This window comes from Mobula hypostoma, chromosome 3, assembly GCF_963921235.1.
Source record: "Mobula hypostoma chromosome 3, sMobHyp1.1, whole genome shotgun sequence".
Lineage (NCBI taxonomy): Eukaryota > Metazoa > Chordata > Chondrichthyes > Myliobatiformes > Myliobatidae > Mobula > Mobula hypostoma.
Genome location: NC_086099.1, coordinates 224,025,601 through 224,047,404, shown reverse-complemented (window position 1 = coordinate 224,047,404; position 21,804 = coordinate 224,025,601). Strand labels below are relative to the sequence as shown.

General features: G+C 45.5%; 1 protein-coding gene across 5 annotated transcripts in view; it reads right to left on the bottom strand.

Annotated features, from left to right (window-relative positions):
• The window catches only part of c3h8orf82 (chromosome 3 C8orf82 homolog), a 42,054-nt gene extending 20,485 nt beyond the window's left edge, over nucleotides 1-21,569 (bottom strand). For 2 of the 5 annotated variants that reach the window (XM_063044625.1, XM_063044624.1), the window contains exons 1-3: nucleotides 21,420-21,569; nucleotides 12,812-12,860; nucleotides 10,796-11,279 (exon numbers count right to left, since the gene is read on the bottom strand). In XM_063044625.1, coding sequence (XP_062900695.1) covers nucleotides 10,831-11,279; nucleotides 12,812-12,860; nucleotides 21,420-21,551 — 630 coding nt within the window. In that variant the 5' untranslated portion in view covers nucleotides 21,552-21,569 and the 3' untranslated portion in view covers nucleotides 10,796-10,830. Of the gene's footprint in view, nucleotides 1-1,433; nucleotides 1,597-5,565; nucleotides 11,280-12,811; nucleotides 12,861-21,419 lie in introns of those variants that run through there. The other 3 variants (XR_010017465.1, XM_063044623.1, XM_063044622.1) reach the window with 3 other exon arrangements.
• Between the last annotated feature and the right edge of the window lie 235 nt (nucleotides 21,570-21,804).

The window sequence follows — 21,804 nt, the reverse complement described above, 5'->3', positions numbered from 1 at the left end:
TTGGATCATGTTACTGATAAGAAGATGTTACGAACCAATTGGGATAGTTGTTATGCTTTTGGTGTGTCTGTAAGATATTGTATGCGCGGGGTTTTGAGGCAGAAGGTGGGAGAGACAGAGGATGGATCAGGTGCTGTGAGTCCACTAATGGGGTCAGACCCCGAGTGGGGCGTTCAGCAAGGAGAGGAGACGGAGATGGACTCGTGTGGAGCGTCTGGTCGACCACCGTTGTTGGTCTCAGGTGGCTGGTCGAGGTGGTCTGAGGGGTCGCAGGGTAAAGAAGGGTCCTGAGCTCCAACTGTTTGTGCACGAAGAGATTGAACTTTGATAAGTGTGGCGCGTTTTATTTTCCTTTTATATTTTATTCTCTATTAATTATATAGTTCCAGTAATATCTATAAACTATAAATCATTTAATCGTACCTGGTGTATTGTCTGTTATTTGGGCGGGGTGGGGTACATCAAACAGCATCCACACCAACTGATTCCCAGTTTGGTGGGGCCAAGGGCTGCTTCCCTGGACGACAGCGAGCCGAGCGACCCTGAGGCTTGCCAGGGCGGCCACAAAAATAATACCAAATCATTAAGATTGATGACATGGTGTCAGAAGGTGTTGAATCATTGTGGATAGAGCTAAGGAACTGCAAGGGTAAAAAGACCCTGATGGGAGTTGTATACAAACCCCCAAACAGTAGTAATGATTTGCCTACAAGTTACAGCAGGAATTAGAAAATGCACACTGAAGAGGTAATGTTACAATAGTCACAGGGGATATCAATATGCCGGTAGATTGGGAAAACCAGGTTGGTGCTAGATTCCAGGAGGGTGAATTTCTAGAGTGCCTATAAAATGGCTTTTTAAAGCAGTTTATGGTTGAGACCACTAGGGGAATCAGCTATTCCAGATTGGGTGTTGTGCAATGAACCAGAATTAATTGGTGAGTTTAAGGTAAAAGTGATCATAATATGATCAAATTCACCCTGAAATTTGAGAAAGAGAAGCTAAAATCAGATGTATCAGTATTACAGTGGAGTAAAGAGAATTACAGAGGCACGAGAGAGGAGCTGGCTAGAATTGATTGGAAGAGAATGAGGCCACCCTTAGGGTGGAGGAGCAACACCTTATGTTCCGTCTGGGTAGCCTCCAACCCAATGGCATGAACATTGATTTCTCAAACTTCCAGTAATTGCCGCTCCTTCTCCTTCACCAATCCCCATTTCCTTATCTCCTTTCCTGCCAATCACCTCCCTCTGGTGCTCCTCCCCCTTCCCTTTCCTCCATGGTCTTCTGCCCTCTCCGATCAGATCCCCCTTCTCCAGCCCTTTGTCTCTTTCACCAATCGACTTCCCAGCTCTTTACTTCACCGTTCCCCTCTCCTGATTTCACCTATCACTTTGTGTTTCTTCCTCCCCTACCACCCCCCACCTTCTTACCTTTTTCCTTCAGTCCTGATGAAGGGTCTCGGCCCGAAATATCGACTGTTTACTGCTTTTCATAGATGCTGCTAGGCCTGCTGAACTCCTCCAGCATTTTGTGTGTGTTGCTTGGAAAAGAACACTGGCAGAGATGGTGGCAGAGCAGCAGTGGCTGGAATTTCTGGAAGCAAATCGAAAGGCACAGGATATATACATCCCAAAGAGGAAGAAGTATTCTAAAGGAAGGATGACACAACTGTGGCTTACAAGAGAAGCCAAAGCCAACACAAAAACTAAAGGGAGGGCATATAATAGAACAAAAAATAGCGGGAAGTTAGAGGAATGAGAAGCTATTAAAAACCAACACTTGTCAAGTTGATAAGCCGGCTCATCAGTTGAAACGTCAAGCTGCATCACGACTTATTCCCCAGATAAGAGACACGCACCAAAACTTGACAAGCAATCCAAAAGAGATTAGTAACACCTTTGCCACTTTTTATTCCTCTCTGTATGCCTCAGAGTTCCCCTCAGATAAAACAAATATAGAATGTTTTTTAGATAATTTGGAAATACCAACTCTTGAACCAGAGGAGGTGGAGAACCTAGATCGGGCTCTTGGGCAGGAAGAGATTAATAATGCCATTATGGCTATGCAGAGTGGTAAGTGCCCAGGTCCTGATGGTTGCCCAACAGAATTTTATAAGAAATTTAAGGATCAGCTCATACCAGTCCTTCTAGAAGTGTTTCAGGAATCTTTGGAGAACGGCTCCTTACCCCCTTCTTTTTCACAGGCAGCTATTTCACTACTTCTTAAAAAGGACAAGGACCCGACTCAATGTGGATCATATCACCCCATCTCACTTTTGAATGCAGATGTGAAAATTTTGGCTAAAGTGCTTGCATGTCGTTTAGAACGTCCCCTTCCCAAGATAATTTCAGATGATCAAACAGGTTTTATTAAAAATCACTATTCTTTTTTTAATATCCGTCGACTGGCTGATGTGGTTTACTCACCCAGTGATTCTCCAAGTCCAGAGGTTGTTATTTCCTTGGATGCGGAGAAGGCGTTTGATAGAGTGGAGTGGGTATACTTGTTTAGTGTTTTGGAGAAATTTGGATTTGGCAGAGTATTTGTAGCTTGGGTTAAGCTATTATACCACTCGCCTTTAGCATGTATACAGACAAATTATTTTCGATCTGACTATTTCCCATTAACACGTGGCACTCGCCAAGGCTGCCTATTGTCTCCTCTTCTTTTTGCAATTGCAATTGAGCCTCTCTCTATTGCACTTAAGTCAACTACGTTATTTCAAGGTGTTAGAAGAGGGGACATGGAACACCGTGTTTCCCTATATGCTGATGACCTCTTACTTTATGTTAGCGACCCTGTAGGTAGTAGTCCTGCTATTGTGTCATTATTAGGTCAATTTGGAGCCTTCTCTGGCTATAAACTGAACTTTCAAAAAAGCAAATGCTTTCCCATTAATAACTTGGCCCCACAGATCCGACAGGAATCTTTGCCTTTTCCTTTATCTCAAGATGGTTTTGTATACCTAGGAAAACATATTACTCGCTCTTTTACATCTCTGTTTGAAGCTAACTACAGGCCTCAGGTTAGCCAAATGAAGGCTGATTTCGAGAGATGGCGCAGTTTACCCCTTACTATAGCTGGGAGAATTCAGTCAGTGAAAATGACTATACTTCCTAGATTTCTTTATTTGTTTCAGTGTTTGCCAGTTTTCTTATCTAAGTTATTTTTTAATTCAGTCGACCAAGCTATAACCTCCTTTATTTGGGAAAATAAGGTCCCAAGGGTTAATAAGCACACTCTCCAAAGAGGTCGTGACATAGGTGGAATGGGTCTTCCCAGCTTTATTCATTATTACTGGGCATCGAACATTCAAAAAGTATTATTTTGGCTCCACCAGCCAGATATAATCTGGTGCCTGCTTGAGTCACGGTCTTGCCACTCCTCGTCTCTCCCAGCTTTGGTGTATTCTTCCTTACCATTGAAATCCTCTCAATTCACATCTAACCCGGTCGTGCTCTCCACCTTCAAAATTTTTAATCAATTTCGCTGCCACTATGAGTTCATATCAGCTTCAGTTTTAGGCCCCATTCATAAAAACCATTTATTTCCTCCCTCCACATTCGATTCAGCTTTCAGACAATGGGGTTTGAACGGTCTTATGCGCATTAAGGATTTGTATACTGATAACATATTTGATAGTTTTGATAACCTGCGCGGTAAGTATGGCCTTCCACATAATCAATTTTTTAAATACCTGCAGATTCGCCACTTTGTCAAGGAAAAATTTCCCTCTTTTCCTGTTCTACCACCTGCTATGTTATGGGAAAAACTCACTCTTAGCTTTAACAATAAAGGGCTGATCTCTGAACTATACTCTCAGCCGATGTCTTTGGGAGTTCAAGATCGAAACAAAACTACGAGTAGGTGGGAGGATGACCTCGGTAGGGATCTGGCTGAGGAATATTGGGCAAAAGTATTGTATAGAGTTCATTTCTCATCATCATGTGCTAGACTGGGGCTCATACAATTTAAAGTTTTACACAGGGTACATTTAAGTAAAGCCAGACTGGCAGACATATACCCTGGGACAGACACTGGCTGTGACAGGTGTTTCTTCTCTCCGGCTGGTTTAGTACATGCATTTTGGTCATGCCCTCGGCTTGATGACTATTGGGCACTGGTTTTTAAAATTATCAGTGAGGTTTTGGGGGTGACACTGAGACCTTGCCCGCTTATAGCTGTGTTTGGTGTGGCAGATGATGATTTGTGTTTAAATGCAAGCCAGTCGGATATCATTGCATTTACATCGCTATTCGTCCGTAGGAGAATTTTGCTGGTTTGGAAATCTGCCACTCCCCCAACTGCTGCTGCTTGGTTAGAAGATGTAATGTTTTTTCTGAAATTAGAAAAGATTAAATTCACTTTGAGGGAGTCTGTGAAAAAGTTCTTTTCGAAATGGGGACCTTTCTTTTCATATTTTGGGAGTCTTAAGGAATTACCTACTAGTTGAGGGCATTTGATTGTACTTGGGAAGTTGCCTCCCATTTAACACGCTTATAATTTACCTCACAGGGTGGTTGATGAATTGTAAATATGAGTGTATTTTGGATCATCTGACATATTGCAGATGTGTATGAGCCGTCGTCTTGAAGTAGTGTGGGGGTATGGTTGTGAAATGTCCGTACTTGTATTTGTGAATTGTTATGTTGTAAATATATTAGCTACCATGATATGCTCGGGGAGGGGGGGTGGGGGGAGGTTTGTTTGGGGGTACGATATAAAAGCAAAATGGAGGAAAATGTAATCCATTATATATTCTGTATTGTGTCATCCCTTCAATAAAAATTAAAAAAGCCAACACAAGGCAACTAAAAAAGGCAATATAAAGTTAAAGATGGAAAACGAAAATAAGCCAGCCAATAATATTAAAGAGGATACCAAAAGTTTCTCCAGATACATGAAGTGTAAAAGAGAGGTGAGAGTGGAGAGTGAGGTGAGAGCTGGAAAATGATTCTGGAGAGGTAGTAATTGGGGACAACAAAATGGCGGACGAACTGAATAGAAGTTCCAGGTGTCAGGGGCCATGAAGCGCGTGAAGTTACCATTATTAGGAAGAAGGTTCTAAGGAAACTGAAAAGTCTGAAGGTAGATAAGTCTCCTGTAGCAGATGGTGTACACCACAGAGTTCTGAAAGAGGTGGCTGAAGAGATCTTGGAGGCATTAGTACAGATCCACAATCCCTTATCCGAAATCCTTGGGGCCAGTTGCATTTTCAAATTCAGAACTTTTCGTATTTCAGAAAATTGATAATTATATTGATAATTAACCTGTCTCGATGTGGTGGACTTTAGGACCCGGGGGAGCTCCGGACCTACACACATCCTCCCGTTTACTTTAAATCATCTCTAGATTACTTATAATACCTAATACAATGCAAATGCTATGCAAATAGTTGTTATAATGTATTGGTTAGGGAATAATGACAAGAAAAAAAGTCTGTACATGCTCAAACAATGAGTGCTGGAGAGAGAACTGCCGGGTTTTCCCAATCCACGGTTTTTTTACAAATACTATTACAGTTTATTTATAGAGTAATGTACTGATAAATGAAATTGTGGGATAATTATAGACCATAAATACACTAGCACATTTTATTTCCAACAAAAAACATTCAATAAAACATAAAAATATACAGCTTCAAATGAACCAAATCAAACACATGGTAAATGACTTATTGGAATAAATGTAGAACGTAAATACTCTGGGACATATACAGGTTCAAACTAAGCTAAATACGTACAGGTACCTCTAGTTAAGTTGCATTATGTCTGGCAAACAAAGCTAAATACTCTACAGGTACCTGATGGGCCAGGAACAGGATTCTCAAGTTATGAAGCAGCACGACAGACGGCGTTTTTAAAGACTTCTTCAAGTATCATCTGTCTTATTAACATAGGTTTATGTCTAAGCAATCTCTCGTTAACTGAGTAAACTGCCATAATCTCTTGCAAAATGCATGTTGTTGAAGGCCAGCAATGAACTGATCACACATTTTCAGTATATCGTCATCAGCCGTGGTTAATGTTTTTCTAGGAACGTAGTGCCAGTACAAAGCTGTTTCATCGGCATTGTGAATTTGTTCAGGGTAAAGGTTTTTGTCAGATATTATCTTGGCAACTTCGTCAATGTAATTTTCAGCTGCTTCATGATCAGCAGAAGCTTTTTTCACCACAGATTTTCAGATATTTTACACCATGACGCTTCTTAAATTTCTGCAGCCAACCCTCTGAATATTTTCTGCGTTATTGATAATGATAGATGCTTCCTTCTCTTTTTCTCATTGTTACCCATAGGGGTATCTGCAGCTCTTTTTGACATTTTCACAGTGAAGTTAAACACAAAATATCAGCGAACAGCAAATGCACGTGTAACCAGTACGAGCGCTGAGCCACAACTGACATCTGGCGGCCTCTGCTCGTGCTGCCACATCACACCTGAGTGACGTCAGCTGTTGGCCTTGTTATGACACGCTCCACACTCCACGAAAAAAACTTCGGTTTCCGGATTTCAGAATTTCGGATAAGGGACTGTGGACCTGTAATGATCTTTCAAGAATCACTAGATTCTGGAATGGTTCCAGAAAAATGAAAAATTGCAAATGTCATTCCACTCTTCAAGAAGGGAGAGAGGCAGAAGAAAGGAAACTATAGGCCAGTTAGCCTGACCTCAGTGGTTGGGAAGGTGTTGGAGTCGATTGTTACGGATGAGGTCTCAGGGTACTGGGAGGCACATGATAAAATAGGCCGTAGTCAGCATAGTTTCCTCAAGGGTAAGTCTTACCTGACAAATCTGTTGGAATTCTTTGAAGAAGTAACAAGCAGGATAGACAAAAGAGAATCGGTTGATGTTGTGTACTTGGACTTTCAGAAACATAGAAACCCTACAGCACAATACAGGCCCTACGGCCCACAAAGTTGTGCCGAACATGTCCCTACCTTAGAAATTACTAGGCTTACCCATAGCCCTCTATTTTGCTAAGCTTCATGCACCTATCCAAAAGTCTCTTTGAAGACCCTATCGTAACCACCTCCACCACTGTTGCCGACAGCCCTTTGACAAGGTGCCACACATGAGGCTGCTTAACAAGCTATGGGCCTGTGGAGTTACAGGAAAGATTCCAGCATGGATAAAGCAGTGACTGATTGGCAGGAGGCAAAGAGTGAGAATAAAGGCAGTCTTTTCTGGTTGGCTGCCAGTGACTAGTGGGTCTGTGTTGGGACAATTCTTTTTACATTATATGGTCAATGATTTGGATGATGGAATTGATGGCTTTGTTGCAAAGTTTGCAGATGATATGAAGATAGGTGGAGGGGCAGGTAGTTTACTTAAGAGAGGCTCCAGAAGGACTTAGAACGATTAGGAGAATAGGCAAAGAAACGGCAGATGGAATACATTGTTGGGAAGTGCATAGTCATGCACTTTGGTAAAAGAAATCAAAGGGTTGACTATATTCTAAACGGAAAGAAAATACAAACAACTGCGGCACAAAGGGACTTGCTAGACCTTGGGCAGGATTCCCTGAAGGTTAATTTGCAGGTTGTCTGTGGTGAGGAAGACAAATGCAATGTTAGCATTCATTTCAAGAGGACTAGAATATAAAAGCAAGGATGTAATGTTGGGAATTTACAAAGCAGTGGTGAGGCCTCACTTGCAGTATTGTGAGCAGGCTCGGGCTCCGTATCTAAGAAAGGATGTCCTGAAATTGGAGAGGGTTCAAAAAAGGTTCCCAAAAATGATTCAAGGATCGAATAGCTTGTCACATGAAGAGCGTGTGATGGCTCTGGGCCTGTATTCTCTGGAATTCAGAAGAATGAGGGGTGACCTCATTGAAACCTATCAAATGGTGAAAGACCTCGATAGAGTGGACCTGGAGATGATGTTTCCTGTGGCGGGAAAATCTAAGACCAGAGGATCCTTTTAGAACAGAGATGAGGAGGAATTTCTTTAGCCAGAGAGTGGTGAATCTGTGAAATTCTTTGCCACGGACAGCTGTGGAGGCCAAGTCTTTATGTATATTTAAGGTAGAGGTTGACAGATTCTTGATTGGTCAGGTCATGAAGGGAAATGGGGAGAAGGCAAGAGATTAGGGCTGAGAGGAAAATTGGATCAGCCCCATGATGAACTGGCAGAGCAGACTTGATGGGCTAAATGGCCTAATACTGCTCCTATATCTTATGGTGAGGCAACACATTACTTGCGAATCATTTGGGGTTGTGTATTATATCTGGCATCCTCTCCATTGGTGAGTCGATGTAAACTGTGGGACTGCTTTGTTGAACAACTCCGCTCCGTCCATCAAAAGCAGATTTTTCTGGTGGCCAATCATTTTAATTCCTATCCTCGTCCCCATCCCAGCTTGTCCGTTTATGGCCTTGTTTTTTGCCACATTGAGGCCACTCTCAGGGGAGAGGAACAACATCTCATATTCTGCCGAGGCAGCCTCTATCCTGATAGCATAAACATCAATACCTCGATCCGTTTTTTCCCTCTTTCTTTTATACTTTCCCCAACTCTGGCCTCTTCACCTCCCCCTGGCACAAACCCCCTTCTGCCCTTCCTCCCATGGTCCACTCTGCTCTCCTATCAGATTTCTTGCTCTCCAAACCTTTACCTTTCCCACTCACCTATCACCTTCTAACTTGCAACACACATCAAAGTTGCTGGTGAACGCAGCAGGCCAGGCAGCATCTCTAGGAAGAGGTACAGTCGACGTTTCGGGCCGAGACCCTTCGTCAGGACTAACTGAAGGAAGAGCTAGTAAGAGATTTGAAAGTGGGAGGGGGAGGGGAAGATCCAAAATGATAGAAGACAGAACTTGTCTCCCTTCCCTCCCCCCATTTTATTCTAGCATTTTTCCTCTTCCTTTCTAGTCCTTAAGAAGGGTCTTGGCCCAAAATGTTCATTTCCATTGACAGCGCCCGACCTGCTGAGATCCCCCAGCATTACATGTATTGCTGATTGCCAGCGTCTGCAGATTCTCTTGTGTCTATGGGGCGAGAGATGTCAGGACATAAACTTGGTAGTCTACGGCTGTTTTCCCTGGAGCCAAAGGAGACTGAATGGTGACCAAATAGAGTTTTATAAAGTCGTGAGGACTATTCACAGGATTGATTTGTCTTTTTTTTCCCCTCAGGATAGGGGGATCTGAAAGTAGAGGGGACGGGTTTAAATGGAAAGGGAAATGGTTTAAGGAGCCCTGAGGATGGTGGGTATATGAGACGAGCTGTCAGAGGAAGTGGTTGAGGTGGGTACAATAACAACATTCAAATGCCATTTGGACAGGCACGTGGGCAGGAAGGGTTCAGAGGGACATGTGGCAAATGGGCCCAGTGCACATGAGCATTTTTGCTTTTGAGATACAGCACAACAAGCCCTTCAGGCCCAAAAGGAATGGCACCGGCCAGATACACCCACGTGACCAATTAACCTGCTCACCCACACAACTTCGGAACGCAGGAGTTCTGAAATTCCAGTAAGTGATGCCTCGAAAAGGGAGCATCTATCACCCAGGGCATGCTCTCTTCTCATTCCTACCCTCACGGAGGTGGTAGTGGAGCCTGAAGGCACAAACTCAACGATTTAGGAATAACTTTTTCCCCTCTGCCATCAGATTTCTGAATGGAAATTGAACCTATGCATTTTATAGGCATCCGTTAGTCTCATGAGACCACGGATTTGCGCCTTGGAAGGTTTCCAGGGCACAGGCCTGGGCAAGGTTGTATGGAAGACCAGCAGTTGCCCATGCTGCAAGTCTTCCCTTCCACGCCACTGATGTTGTCCAAGGGAAGGGCATTAGGACCCATACAGCTTGGCACCAGTGTCGTCGCAGAGCAATGTGTGATTAAGTATCCTGCTCAAGGACATGACACGCTGCCTCAGCCAAAGCTCGAACTCACAACCTTCAGATCATTAGACGAACGCCTTAACCACTTGGCCACGCGCCAACAAACCTGTGTACACTACCTCACTATTTTGCTTTTTTTTTGTTCTCTTTTTACACTACTTATTTATCGTTTAAAATATGTTTCTTACTGTCATTTGCAGCTTTTTATTATGTATTACAATATACTGCTGTCACAAAACAATAAATTTCATGACCTATGCTCGCGACATTAAACCTGATTCCGATTCTGTGGGAAGAAACCGGGGGACCCTCGGGGTCACAGGGAGAACATAAGAGTACAAATGCCTTACAGAAACCAGCAGGAATTGAACCCAGATGACGAACACTGTAAGCTACACAGCAGACTGTAACACTGAAGCAGTGAGCTTTTGGTCTCCCATCTCGTTGCTGCAGGAACAGCATCTCTCTCTCTCTCCCCCCCTCGCTAGTGTGAGAGAGAGCCTGGTTGAGTTGTCAAAGTGTTGGGAGGAACTCCAGTTTTCGACGGACTCTGGCTCGTGGTCTCTTTGGGGACTTTGCTATTGCTTACATGGTGGGAGGCTGGGGGGGGGGGTTGATGCTTTTGTTTGAGCAAATAGGGACACAGATCTGTTGCTGCTTGAGCACGGGAGAGGGGCCTTTGGGGGGTTCTAAAGTTTTCTGTCATTCATTCTTTGGGGTCTTTTTCCTGTTTCGTGGACATCTGCAGAGAGTAAGAATTTCAGGTTGTACACTGTATACATTCTCTGATATTAAACGGAACCATTGAATACTGTTACACTAACTGCTGCACTAACCCTGGCTTATTCTGGTTATAATTTTGGTTGGTGTGGATGAATTGAACCAAAGGGCCGGTTCCTGTGCTGTATAAAACTCTACAAAATAATGACACGTTTCCAATCTTACCACCAGCTGACCGTAAGCTCCCCGGAGAGATGATCCTAAGTGGGTTTTTCGATCTGAACGTAGGCAGCCAGTTCATTGGTCAACGTGTGTCGCTGCCCGTTCCATTGGAAATGGGATGGTGGTCCACTCTCGGGGCGGCCGCTGGCATACTCAAAATGGCCACTGAGCTCAAAGGCCAGAGACGACTTGACCAGCCCCACGCTGCCTGCCCTCTCTGGGGCTGGATGGTACACTCTCCCATTCACCGGCATGAACAGCCTCTCAGGTTCAAACCTCACTGCCAACTTGTCGCCCCCGCCACAGTAGGACAGGAGCTCTCCCTCCGGACCCTTGCCTCTGATCAGGTGGGTGAAGACAATCGGCAGATCTTCACAGCGAATGAAATTCCGCTCCCTCCCACAGGGAGAGAGGTACGGGAACTCCTGATAGCGTCCCGTGGCGTTCTTCCTGAGTTGCTTGAAGAAAAAAATCAGAAACTCTTTATCTAATGACCAACAGAGAGAGAGGTTTAAGCGAAGGTGGTGCAGTCAACAGAAAGACAGATCTATGGTGGAGAGCATTCTGACTGGTTGCATCACAGCCTGATGTGGCGGCTCCAATGCAAAGATCTGCAAGAACCTGCAGAGGATCGTAGACTCAACTTGCTCCATCACGGACACAACCCACCGGCCCCCCCCCCACCCACCATCAAGGAATCTCTGAGAACCAGCTTCTCAAAAAGTTGATATCCGTCAACATCTGGGACATCCCCTCTTCTCACTGCTACCGTCAGGGAGGAGGTACAGAAGCTTGAAGACCCACACTCAATGATTCAGTAACACCTTATTCCTCTCTGCCATCTGATTTCTGAATGGACATTAAATCCATGAACATTACCTCACTACCTCATTTTTATTTTTGCACAACTTATTTAATTTAACTAATATATATACATACATACACACACACTTACTGTAATTAACATCTTTTTCTCTATTATTATACACTGCACTGTATTGCTGCTGCAAAGACAACAAATGTCAGTGACAATAAACGTGATTTTGGTTCTAATTTCCAGTTGCCACCATAAAGCAGCTCATTTGATTCAGCTGTCAATAAACGCAATGACCAAGGAGGAATGGAGGTGGATGTACACAAGGTAAGCGGGCAGTTGTTCCAGCACTGGATCAGATACTGCCAGGGTCTTTTTCTCACTTTGTATCTCCAGGTGACCTGCACTGTTTATTATTGAATCCCCGCAGGTTAGTCGTTGCTTTATACATAAAAACAGGTTCAAAGGGCACTGCAGCACAGACAGGCCCCTCGGCCCATCTAGTCCATGCCAAACTGTTATTCTGTGTATTCCCATCGACCACAGCTCTCCCATCCATCTACCTATCCAAACATCTCTTAATTGTTGAAATCAAACTCACTCACACCCACCTCTGCTGACAGCTCATTCCACATTCGCATCACCTCCTGAGTGAAAAAGTTACCCCTCAATTTCCTCTTTAATATTTCATCTTTCACCTTTAACCCTTGACCTCTAGCTCTAGTTTCACCCAACCTCAGTGGAAAAGACTGCTTGTATTTACCCTATCTATACCCCACATAATTTTGTATACCTAAATCAAATCTCCCCTCATCTTCCTAAGCTCCTGAGAATAAAGTGCTAACCTATTCAATCTTTCCCTATAACTTAGGTCCCCAAGTCCCAGCAACATCCTTGTAAATTTTCTGTGTACTCTTTCAATCATATTGATAGCTTTCCTGCAGACAGATGACCAGAAGTGGACACAAACTTCAAAATTGACCCCAAACAACATCACTGGCCTTCAACAAAACACACCAACTCCTGTAACCAATTTCTGAAGGTCAATGTGCAAAAGCTCTCCAACTCTTTATCTCAGACTGTTAATCTGATTCGGTAAACATGTGAAATCTTAGGATGCCTGTTCCTGTTTTTCAATTCTGGTATAAAACCTTCGGTACTCTGATTCAGGTCTCGTGGGGTCAGCCGACTGAGGGAACACTCACCTTTAAAGCAGGTGATGAAATTCTTCACTTTCGTGTCATCGAGAAAGAGCTGCAAGAGAGAAGTCAGGAAGTCACACTGTATCTCACACACACTGAATCAACTGAACATCAGGACACACGCAGCTAGCTGTTGGTTCTGACGTATCTCCACACTCCGACATTCAAACACACTCCCTACAACCCCAAAACTCTTCACACTTAAGAGTGTGTCATTCAGCACACCAATTCTGGTTCGTGAGTCGGTGAGACTGGAGTTTGAGGCCTAGTGTTCGGAGTCCCATCAATGGTGAGAACAGAGTTTGGTGATCGACATGCCCTGGGATCGATGCCGAGGACTGAGGCCCAAGGACGAATTGGAGTTGCAGAAATTCAGGCGGGTCTGCAAATCTCTGCAGGCCCATTGATCCTGGTGTCTGCAGCCCAAGTCAGTGTCCAGCGGAGTTTGGAGGCCTGTTCTGCGGTTAAAGGATTGTGTATGTGGGTGAGTAGGAGGGAGGAATGGGGCTTGTTTTGCTAACGATGTGTTGTGTTCTATGTTGTTCTGCTTGACACTGTGGGCATGCGATGTTGGTGCTGGAATGTGCGGCCACACTTGCCCTCAGCACACCCTCAGATGTGGTAAAATGAACTGTTGACGTTTCAGCTGAAACCCTGTTAATCAAGCAGCCTGAGAAATCACTGCCTGGTATGGGAATTAGAAAACATCTGACCAGAGGATCCACGGAGGATTGTGAGGACTGCTAAGAGGTTCATTGAGGTCTTTCTTCCACCCATCAGAAGTGCAGTGTACGCAGGGCCCTGAGCAATGATCCTTCCCATCCGTCCAACAATCTCTTAGGTCCCTACCATCAGGTAGGAGGTACCGTAGCATTAGGACAAGAACTGTTGGAAGGGCAACAGCTTCTTTCCCCAGGCCATGAGACTGTGTTGGCATGTGGCCAAGTGGTTAAGGCGTCGGTCTAGTGATCTGAAGGTCGCTAGTTCGAGCTTCAGCTGAGGCAGTGTGTTGTGTCCTTGAGCAAGGCACTTAACCACACATTGCTCTGCGACGACACCAGTGCCAAGCTGTATGGGTCCTAATGCCCTTCCCTTGGACAACATTGGTGGCGTGGAGGGGGGAAACTTGCAGCATGGGCAACTGCCGGTCTTCCATACAACCTTGCCCAGGCCTCAGTCAACATCGAAAACCGATGGACAGCTGAAGAGACTGCTGAACTCCCTGCCACCTCTGAGATCACATCATACATGAAGCACAAGTAGCGTTATACTGTTTATTTTTAAAATTTGTGTCATAAGTGCAACTATTTGTTAATTTATTTGTAGTAACATTACTTTATGTGTTGTGGGTGTGAGTTATATGTACTGTGTTGTGCACCTTGGTCTGGAGGAATGTTGTTTGTTCGGCGATATATACATGTTTATGGTTGAAATGACAATAAACTTGAACTTGAAATACAGTGTAACCCATTGATAGTGTGGTGGTTTATCATTAACTCAGTGACATTCACTGCCTGGTTAATGATACACGACTGCCCTGCTCCTGGTGGCTACAGCACCACAGCTCCCTCTACTGGCAATGCATGAAATACACTGATCCATACTGTTACTCTGCATACCAGTTTAACACACATGTCAGAGGAACTCAGCAGGTCAGGCAGGACAATAATCGATATTATTGATTTATTTATTTGTTTGTTTGTTGAGATACAGCATTCCAGCCCTTCGAGTCACACTGCCCAGCAATCCCCCGATTTAACCCCAGCCTAATCGGAGTTCAATTCAGTGCTGTCTGTAAGGAGTCTGTACGTTCTCCCCGTGACCGTGTGGGACTTCTCCGGGTGCTCCGGTCTCCCCCCACAGTCCAGAGACGTTGCGGTTAACTGGTCATTGTAAACTGAACTGTGATTAGGCGAGGGTTAACTAGGTAGATTGCTGGGAGGAGTGGCTCATAGGGCCAGAAGGGCCCGTTCCTCACTGTACCTTGAAATAAATAAAATGGCGGAGGAACTCAGGTCAGTCAGCAACAATGGAGCATAAGAAAGAGGCGAGCAGTCTGAGCCCGAAACGTTGACTGTTTATTCCCCTCCATAAACATGGTCTGATCTGCTGAGTCCCTCCAGCTTCATTAACTTTATACATCGAAACACACAGTGAAATGTGTTGTTTGCGGCAAAACAGCGAGGATTTGCTCCTGCCACCAACACAGTGTGACCAGAACTCACTGTATGTCTCTGGAATGAGAGAGCAGACAGCAGCACCCAAACAACCACCACCAGCTGGGGAGAACTCCTTACAGGGAACAGCAGGAATTGAAGCCTTGGCACTGTAACAGTGTTATTTTAAACACTACGCTACCATCCCACCAGTTTGGATAATCTACTTCAGCTACTTCTGTACAACATAACTATTTCAAACATACTTCACGCCAATGTGTACTTTTCATCTCAAACCACAGAACCACGTCACAGGAGCCCACTTTGTCCATACTATTCCTGACAGTTATTTTCTTGAACAGCTTCCAACTAATCCCACTTCCCCAACTCTACCTGCATTTTCTCTGCTCTCACTGCTTATTTAATTCCGCCTGAAAGGGTGCAACAATCTCTGCTTCAAACACACCAGGAATGATGTTCCACAGTGCAACAACCCAATGTGGAAAACTTTAAGCTGATAATGTTGAACCTAGAGATGGCTGGTTGTAACACACATCAAAGTTGCTGGTGAACGCAGCAGGCCAGGCAGCATCTATAGGAAGAGGCGCAGTCGACGTTTCAGGCCGAGACCCTTCGTCAGGACTGATTGTGTTCGTTGTGTCTGGCAATGACAGGAAACCGGTGCAGGAGGGTTTTTAAAGTGGAGAAACCACTGCACTGGGGCAGTTCCACTGTCTTGACCTTGGAAGTCTGGGTCCAGTGGTACGAGTAGTCGTCGCTACTGGGAACTTCCTTGGTTGCAGTGGCTAACCGTGACTTCTTCCGTGACTCGTCATGTCCTTCACTCCCCAGGAAGTGTTGCAGAACTGCCCCTCAGGCCGCTGGATTCCATTGTTGATCTCATACGCATAGACTGCCAGAGCTGACTTCACAAGCTGGGAAAGGCATGACCCCATCTCACCGGGGGTGAGGCCCACCGGCTACCCTCACCCAGTTTAGCCTGTCAAAGCAGTGTGGCCGCTGTCACACACAAGCAGCCATTTGACGAAAATGATTCCAGGGTTGAATGTCTTGTCATGTGAAGAGCATCTGATGGCTCTGGGCCTGTATTCACTGGAATTGAGAAGAATGAGGGGTGACCTCATTGAAACTTATCGAATGGTGAAAGGCCCTGACAGAGTGGATGTGGAGAGAATATTTCCTATGGTGGGAGAGTCTAAGACCAGAGGACACAGCCTCAGAATAGAGGGCCGTCCTTTAAGAATGGAAATGAGGAGGAACTTCTTTAGTGAGAGAGTGGTGAATCTGTGGAATTCTTTGCCACAGGCAGCTGTGGAGGCCAAGTCTTTGTGTATATTTAAGGCAGAGGTTGATAGATTCTTGATTGGTCAGGGCATGAAGGGATACAGGGAGAAGGCAGGAGATTGGGGCTGAGAGGAAAACTGGATCAGCCACGAGTAAATAGCGGAGGACACTTGATGGGCCAAATGGCCTAATTGTGCTCCTGTATCTTATGGTGTTATTGGAGCCATAGTTGAGAGCTGAGTGCCCAGCGGGGACCAATGGTGAGTGTGCTGCCCAGAATGGACAAAAGCCCCTTCACCACAGGTGCTACCCCTCCCTGGGCACCCTATGCACCCCACAGATGACCACAGAGTTTAACTTTACTTTCCGCATGGGGGTGATGCCAGCTACTCTCTCACTTGCAATCCGGTTGGCACCCTGCTGGGGCTGCCTTAGCACCAATAGCACTACAGCATAGTGCAGGCTCTTCAGCCCACAACATTGTGCTGACCCTTTAACCCACTCTTAGAAGATGAAATGAAAGGGGCTTTTGAGAACTGTGGGCCAGATGTGACTGTCGTACAAGACCTATTTTAAAAACAAAATACAGAAGTTTCGTGCGTGTAGTAGCTCAGTGATGAATTGGTCAGCAATCCCAATTGTTCAAAGGATTTTCCTTTGAATTTTACACACAGTGTTAACATAGAAAATTACAACACAGTACCAGCCCTTCATCTCACGATGTTGTGCTGACCTTTTAACCTGCTCTAAATTCAATGCTTCCCTCCCATAGAGCCCTCCAATTTTCTATCATCCATATGACTATCGAAGAGTCTCTTAAGGTCTGCAATCAACCCCAAACCTGGCATTGGGTTCCATGTATCCACCACTCTATGTTAAAAAAAAATCTCTGACATCCCCCTATATTTTCATCCAATCACCTTCATATTATGACCCTTGCATTATCTTGCTTTCGTCTTTGTGGTAGTTTTGTCACTAATGCATAGTTATAGACGAGTGTGGCTCATTATACCTGTCAATCAGCACTCTTCTCTGAGGCATACTCCTAAATAAAGCAGCTTCAGAAAGTAACCATGATGTTCAATTCCACCGGGGGGTGGGGAGGGATTTGGAAAGAGGGACAAGACCTGCTGCTCGCTTGAACCTTCCTCGGATCGTCCAGCCGCCAGCATTATATATCCCAGGGATCCACAGTGGGAATTGTACTCTTTGACTGCACATAACCAACCTTATAGAGTTTTTCGAGATTGCTACTCGAAAAGCTGACGAAGATGAGGCAGTGGATGTTGTCTACATGAACTTCAGCAAGGCAGCTGACAAGCTGGCACGCAGTTGACATCTTCCAGTCAACTTGGCGCCAGCGAACAATGAATCTTTGGATGACGTCTTCCAGATAGCAAATCTTTCCAATGACTTCACTTCTTCTCTGCCTTCTGCTTCTTCCTTTTGTCTGGTGTGTGTTACGGAAACTGGTGGAGCCTGTGGCGTACAGTTTGGAACTCCATCGAAGGACCCAGTGCGAGTCTGCGTCCAGAGAGCTGCCATGCGGAGATCAGAGATGGGGGGGGGGCGCGAAAAGGACCAAGAACACAAGCTGACGTGAAAAAGAGCAGAGACGAGCCACAGGGTCACGAACAACTCCATCTCCAAGCGGCGAGGAAAACTGAAGCGTCAAGGTGAGCGCGGAGGGGGTCAGCGATGGCTCGGTGCACGGCGGCCGGCAGCCGAGTCGGCAAGTTCAGCCCCGTACCGGCAGCTTTCGGACTCGGGTATCAGTCACTCTTTATGGGAGGGTTCTGTGCGGCTACTCCCCTCGTATGCAGACAAAAATACATTTCCCATATTCTGAGATTTATGTGACTGTACTTTATATTGGTTTCCTTCAACTTTTTCTTTCTTGTAGACAACTGGCGGGTGGGTGATCTATTAATTTTTTGTGTGGGGGGGGTTGGAGGTTTGGTGTTACTGTCACTGCTCTTTTCTGCAAGTGAGGGGTTAGTGATTGTTATCGTGGCTGTTTTTTGCTGCAGAGGAGGGGGGGATTTTTGGGGTCTGCGAGATTTGTTTCCTTTTCTTTTTCATGCTGGTTGGGGGGGAGCTGATGTCTTTTCTTTCATCAATACTCATGGTCTTTCTGTATTTAGTGGCTCTCTGGAGAAGACAAGTATCAGAGTTGTATCGTACATATTGACAATAAAATGAACCTTTAAAGCCCTGTATGGTTGGTCAAGAAGGTTCAATAATGTTGAGACTTTATAAAGCACTGGTGAGGCCTCACTTAGAGTATTATGAGCAGTTTTGGGCCCTTTATCTTAGAAAGGATATGCTGAAACTGGAGAGGGTTCAAAGGAGGTTCACGAAAATGATTCCAGGATTAAACAGCTTGTTATATGAAGAGCATTTGATGGCTCTGGGCCTATATTCACTGGAATTTAGAAGAATGAGGGGTGATCTCATTAAAACCTATCAAATGGTGAAAGGCCTTGACAGAGTGGACGTGGAGAGGACGTTTCCTATGGTGGGAGTGTCTAAGATCAGAGTAACAGCCTCAGAACAGAGAGACATTCTATTAGAACAAAGATAAGGAGGAATTTCTTTAGCCAGAGAGGTGAATCTGTGAAATTCGTTGTCACAGGGAGCTGTGGAGGCCAAGTGTTTTTGTATATTTAATGCAGAAGTGGATAGATTCTTGATTGGTCAGAGCATGAAGAATTTGCAGAGAAGGCTGGAGATCGGGGCTGAGAGGAAAATTGAATCAGCCATGAGACCCAAGATCTTTGGGCAACAGAGCTTGGAAAAAACAATGCAATGCCTTTTAACATCGTAAACCAGTGAGTTGTTTGTTATGTTTCCCCGTCTCACTGTGAAACGGAGACACCCCTTTCTCCATTATTAGGGAGGGAGGGAGGGAGGGAGGGAGAGAGAGAGAGAGCGAGAGAGCACGAGAGAGAGAGCGCGAGAGCGCAAGAGCGCGCGCGCACCTGTAGTATGTCGTGTACTGGGTGAATGAGTAATCTTTGGGGTACTGCAAGTCAGTGTCTTTGCTGTTGCTTTGCTGCACACTTGAGTGCTCATTGGTGGGTGTCAATGCTTTTTTTTGCTGGTGGGGAGGGGGATCGTTGCTTTGCTGCTGCTTACGCATGGGAGGGGGAGCTTGGGGGGCTATGGAGTTCTAACATTTTATTGTCATTTATTCTTTGAGGGCACTCCTCTTTTTTCATGGATGGTTGCAAAGAAAAAGTATTTCAGGATGTATATTGTATACATTTCTCTGACATAAAATGGCAGAGCAGACTCGATGGGCCGAATGGCCAAATTCTGCAGCTATACCTCATAATCCTCTGGTTCAGTTGCTTGGCATTCAAGATGACGTAATTAACTGGATTAGACATTGCTTTTGCAGTAGTAGATGGTTGCCTCTCTAATCAGAGGCCAGTGACCAGTGGAGTGCCGCTGGGATCAGTACTGGATCCTTTGTTATTTGTCACCTATATCAATGATCTGGATGATAATGTGGTTCGCTGGATCAGCAAATTTACGGGTGACACCAAGATTGGGGGTGCAGTGGACAGCGAGGAAGGCTACCACGCCTTGCAGTGGGTTCTGGACCAGCTGGAAAAATGGCAGATGGAATTTAATGCGGACGAGTGTGAGGCTTCGCACTTCAGAAGGACCAACAATGGTAGGTCTTACACAGTGAACAGGAGGGCACTGAAGAGAGTGGAAGAATAAAGGGATCGGGAAATACAGGTCCATAATTCATTGAAAGTGGAGACACAAGTAGATAGGGTCATAAAGAAAGCTTTTGGCACGTTGGCCTTCATAAATCAAAGTACTGAGTACAGAAGATGGGATGTTATGTTGAAGATGTACAAGACATTGGTGAAGACTGATTTGGAATACTGTGTGCAGGTTTGGTCACCTACCTACAGGAAGGATGTAAATAAGGTTGAAATAATGCAGAGAAGATTTACAAGGATGTTGCCAGGTCTGGAGGATCTCAGTTATAAGGAAAGATTGAATAGGTTAGGTTCACTAGAACATAGAAGACTGAGAGAAGATTCGATAGAGATATTGAAAATTATGTCAGGTATAACTAGAGTAAATGCAAGCAGGCCTTTTCCACTGAGGTTGGGTGGGACTACAACTAGAGGTCATGGGTTAAGGGTGAAGGGTGAAATGCTTAAGGGGAAGATGAGGGGAAACTTCTTCACTCAGCGTGGTGAGGGTATGGAACGAGCTGCCAGCACAAGTGGTGGATGTGATTTCGATCTTCTCAACCTTTAGGATAGGTACATGGAGGAGAGATCCTGTTGCAGGTTGATGGGACTAGGCAGATTAAGTGACTCAGCACAGACTGGATGAGCCATAGGGCGTATAATCCCTACCCAGTGAGAGAGATTAGGGTAGGGTTAAATCGGGTTAGTCAGGGGTTGCTGTGTGATGTGGCTTGAAGGACCTATTCTGCACTGTATCTGCAGAGTCGGTATTTACCTCCTCCCTTCTGTCAGTGAGATTTAACTCCTCCCTCCAGTATAGATGTCTGTGTAAACACTCTCCCCCTCCCCCAGAGTTTATGTCTATTTAATTCCTCAGTATATAACTCCTGTCCCCGGTGTATACATTGGTATTTCCCCCCCTCCCTGGTGTACAAGTTGGTATTTACCCCCCCCTCCAGTGTATACATCCATATGAACCCCCTCCCTCCCCCAAGGGTTTATATCTACTTAACCCTTCTCCCTGAGAGCATATATCAGTGTACAACTCCTCTCCTGTGGTGTATGTCTCTACGAATCCCCTTTCCCCAGGAATTTATATCTATTTTCCTCCTCTCTCTAGGGATAGCTTTCAGTAGATAAACCTTCTCCCCTAATACAAACACAATAGGGGAGCACATTTGCCCCCTCTCCCTGCAGTTCTCCTGGCCCTGGTGTATACAGCCATAGAAAAGTACGGCGGAGAAACAGGTCCTTCGGCCCATCTGGTCCATGCAGAAACATTTAAACTGCCTACTCCCATCGACCTGCACACCCCCTGGGTGAAAAAGCTCCCCAATCTGCCAGTCCATAACCCCCCCATTGTATATGTCGTATGTGACACCTCTCCGCGGGTGTGTATGCCGATATTTGCCCCCTCTCCCTGCAGTTTACCTGGCCCTGGTGGTCAATGTAGTAGAAGTATTCGCGGATGCGGGGTTCCGGGCTCTGGCCCTGGCTGTAACTCGCCCACCGACACAGAGCGGGCCGCAAAACGCGGCCGCCCACCTTCACCAGCAGCGCCATAGCCCCGACCTCTGACCTCGGTCCTAGCCACGCCCCCGATAGCAAGTTACACGTCGGTCCCTTTCAACCCGCGCACGTCAGCCACGCCCTCCGCGTCATCCCGGCCGAGGCTCCTGATTGGCGGCTCCCTCCAGCCCGCGACCCGCCCTCTTTCCCTTTCACTTCAGCCCCGTTGCTAGGGAGCGAGTCCGACTGGGAAAAGTTCCGAACAGGATCCCGGAAAATCAGTGTTTCATTCCACAGAGAATTGTTC